This window comes from Meleagris gallopavo, chromosome Z (genome assembly GCF_000146605.3).
Source record: "Meleagris gallopavo isolate NT-WF06-2002-E0010 breed Aviagen turkey brand Nicholas breeding stock chromosome Z, Turkey_5.1, whole genome shotgun sequence".
Taxonomy (NCBI): Eukaryota; Metazoa; Chordata; class Aves; order Galliformes; family Phasianidae; genus Meleagris; species Meleagris gallopavo.
The window spans coordinates 15,712,190-15,715,599 of NC_015041.2; the positions used below are offsets into that span (position 1 = coordinate 15,712,190).

General features: G+C 39.5%; 1 protein-coding gene across 1 annotated transcript in view; it reads right to left on the reverse strand.

Moving 5' to 3' along the window:
* ANKRD55 (ankyrin repeat domain 55) overlaps positions 1–3,410 on the reverse strand; it is a 51,944-nt gene that overhangs the window by 13,620 nt on the left and 34,914 nt on the right. The window contains exon 9 of the mRNA XM_010725432.2: positions 1,827–2,488. Coding sequence (XP_010723734.1) covers positions 1,827–2,488 — 662 coding nt within the window. The remainder of the gene's footprint in view (positions 1–1,826; positions 2,489–3,410) is intronic.

The following is a 3,410-nucleotide window of genomic DNA, read 5'->3' on the forward strand; positions in this document are numbered from 1 at the left end:
TTTTTTGCCTAGCATGTTCATAGAAAATCACCTGTCCTTCTGTTCACAACAAGCAAGGATTTAATCATATGATATTCTACAGTCATAGGAAAAATCTATAATTGTGTATTAAATACCATGGTAGGTATTTCCCCATAAAATATATTCATAGTCTAACTGATTTCATCAAGAAATGTTCCCCATAATCATCCTCAGGTTTAGTTTATCCACATCAAGCTCATTCCTCCTCCTGCTGAACACACAAATGTTTCATTATATTTAGGTTGTAAGGTACTCCTGCAGGTTTTCTTGTCTTCTACATGTGAGCTGAAGCTTGCAAACCTCAGCGTAGGATGAATTATGCTGGAACATTCCTTGACAGCTATGTGGAGGTTGGGGTTTGTATGGCTGAGTGAACAGCTGAAGAATGCACAGTAAAAAGTAGTTATGCCTATAAACCAGGTCTGTTTAGTTTTCTGGAACTTGGCCTGATGTTCAGGAAGTGGAACTTTTTGAATAGCTCCTTTTTATGCTGGAAAACTATTTCCAGTCTTGATTTGCACAATGTAAAATGACCTGAAGTTCTGAAATTGCCTTATCTTCTCTTACTATTAGAAAACTGAATCCAGATTTGCAATTCTAACAATCTCTTCACTTACAAGTTAGCACAGTTTGCCGTGCCATGCAGAGCTTGATGATTACCTGACTTAACTGTGGCTTCCTCTCAGAATGGGTTTCAGTTCTGTTCTCAGCATGTTTGCTAAGAGGAGGTTAGATTAATTTGTTGTGTAATGTTTACTCCTTGTAATGATGTACTGGTAAGTTTGGCAGCTGCTCTTATTTGCTTCATTTTCAGCTGGATATTACAGTGGTTGGAAGGCATGTTAGATGTGTTTAATTTTGGCGTGTGACTAATCTCAAAAGAAATGAAGTTCAAGAAACTGATATGTTGAAGTGGACTCCAGTGCATATAGGCCATACAGCAAGATTCATTCAAACGTGGATAAGAGTCTAAGTACTAAATCCCAGACCACAGTTTCGAGCTTCCTTCAGAATTCTGATACTCTGCTTCAATATTGCTATATTATCATTTCCAAACCACAGTATAAAAAGCATTTACTCTCCCTGTAAATTTAGCAACCTGAATTCATCCATGAATCAGCTAAGCACAGCAGATTGAACCAATGGGCTCTCAGGGCTGGGGAGTGGAAAGGGGTGACACTGTGCCCAGGAGTTAGCACATGCCTGTAGGAGGAGATGGGTGCACTGCAAAGTCGCCCAGCATGGCACACATGGGCTTACCTGTTTGGATTGAGAAGCAGCTCCTGGCACAATTAGAGATTCGAATATAGCACAGCTCCCTTGCATATCCAGTTTCAGGGTTAAATGCGGACAAAAAGCAACGTGAGGGCCAGCATGTATTAACTTGCAATTCACAAAACATGTATGTGATCTGCAGGCAGTTAGCTTGCTCAGGTACCTTACGTGTTTCTTAACGACTTGTATTTTTGCTGTTAGGCATAATCAGATCTCTGATTCTCATAACTAGAACTCTGATATCTATTCAGATCTCTGATTTCCTACACCTAAGCTTCTTGCTTTTAGCTGTCAGCTGATATTCTGTACATACATTATCTGCAGTTGTGACTGCTTAAATCATGAACTATCCCAAGTTAGAAGGAACCCAGAAGGATCACTGAATCCATTTCCTGCATGTACAAGGAAAAGAAACTGAAAAATATATTAAGTAGAATTGTCACGGGAGCGACTTACCTATTTTTTTCTATCTCAGCTTTCCATATCAGTAGTAGTTATGTGATAAAAGAGAGATAGAAGAAGGAAATTACCTGATGGAGAACTAGGAAGTGAGGGAAGGTGGGGAGGGCACAAAAGCACATGGTGAGATCTATCAGAGTTTAAGCCATTTATCTCTTTGTCTGAAGGAGTTCTTGTACAGGCTTTATAGGAGAGTATTTGGTTAGATTTTGTATTCCAAGGCTTATCCAGTGAAGCCTGGCAGCTGCTTCTGTGATCCAGCAAGTCGTGTTCACTCCTACTCTTTTGAGACTTGTGTGCAAATTGGTGGGTGCGGGTGGTGGAGGACATGCTTGATGTTGTGCTCTGGGCAGCAGTTAGGAAGGAATTGCTAGCAGTGATTGGGGGGAGGCTCTGGGTTCTGATGGACAGAAGTCCATGACATTCTGCTGGCTTCTTTTCTGGTATGAGGTACTTTGTGTCTGTGGTCCTTCTTTCAAAGTCAGTAGTGGTCGCAGGCTCATCTGGAATGTCTTTGCAGCTTGTATCCATAATGCAATCAAAAGTGGTGATGATGTCATCTACTTCGGAGGTCTCCTCTGTAGCATATCGGTCTCTGCTTCTGTCTTTCTGAATGGTTTTCTGGTTTTCTTTCTTCTTTTTGCAGAAGATGTGGTTCAGCATACTGAATCTTCCTTCTTTCTTAAGGATTTTATTGTTCTGAGAGGGAAACTGATGAACTAACTCAGATCTACTGAAAGTACAGATCAAAATGTGATACCATTACTCACCAAATAATTAATCAAATGCTGCCTTTGTTAGCCTATGAGATGGGGTACATACTGTTCAGATACATTTCTAGGGGTGGTTCAAGGAGGCAAAAAATGAAGATTACAAATTCGTAGTTAATAAAGACTGATAATGATAGTACATTACTTCACTCTGATGGGGTTTGTTGCCTTGCCCTTATCTTAAAGCAGGCTCAGCATGTATGTCAGGAATAAAAACAAACTTTTCTGGCTTCAGCATCTACCAGCTGCAAACTTATTATTCTTAATAGTGAAGGAAAATCCAATAATTAGAACACCCTGGGATCTTTAGAACCAAGTGGTCAGTGTATTATGTCATATTCAGAAAATATGATTTCCAGCAGCACAGTCATTGCTAACACTGTGAAAAAGACACTACTTCACATTTTTTTTTTTTCCTTTATTTTCATTTCTTTTCCTTGCCTTGCCTTGCTTATATTATCATTATTATTTTTTGAAGTTGCTAACCTATTTACGGAACAGGCCCAGCACAATTCCGGAAGACCTGTCAAGATAATTACCTACAATGGTTTTGCTGTAGTGATTTTTAGATGAGATGTTGACAAATAAACTTTGCAGGCCTACTCAGACAAGCAGAGCGCAGCACAGTAGGAGGAGAAGAAGGAGATGTAACATTATCCATGTCTCACCATTCCGTAACACAGGAAATAATACTGACAGCCGAGTGGAAAGAAGGGGCAAGCACAAAGAAATGTGATAATAAGTGACTTTGTAAGTATGTGCTCATTTGCCAACACTGAAGAACTGAAATGAATTAAATGACAGCAGTTGAAACCTGAGAAATATGAAGAGAGAGGGAAATATAAGCAATGGCAGAAGAATTATACTTCTTAATAGCAAAAAAAA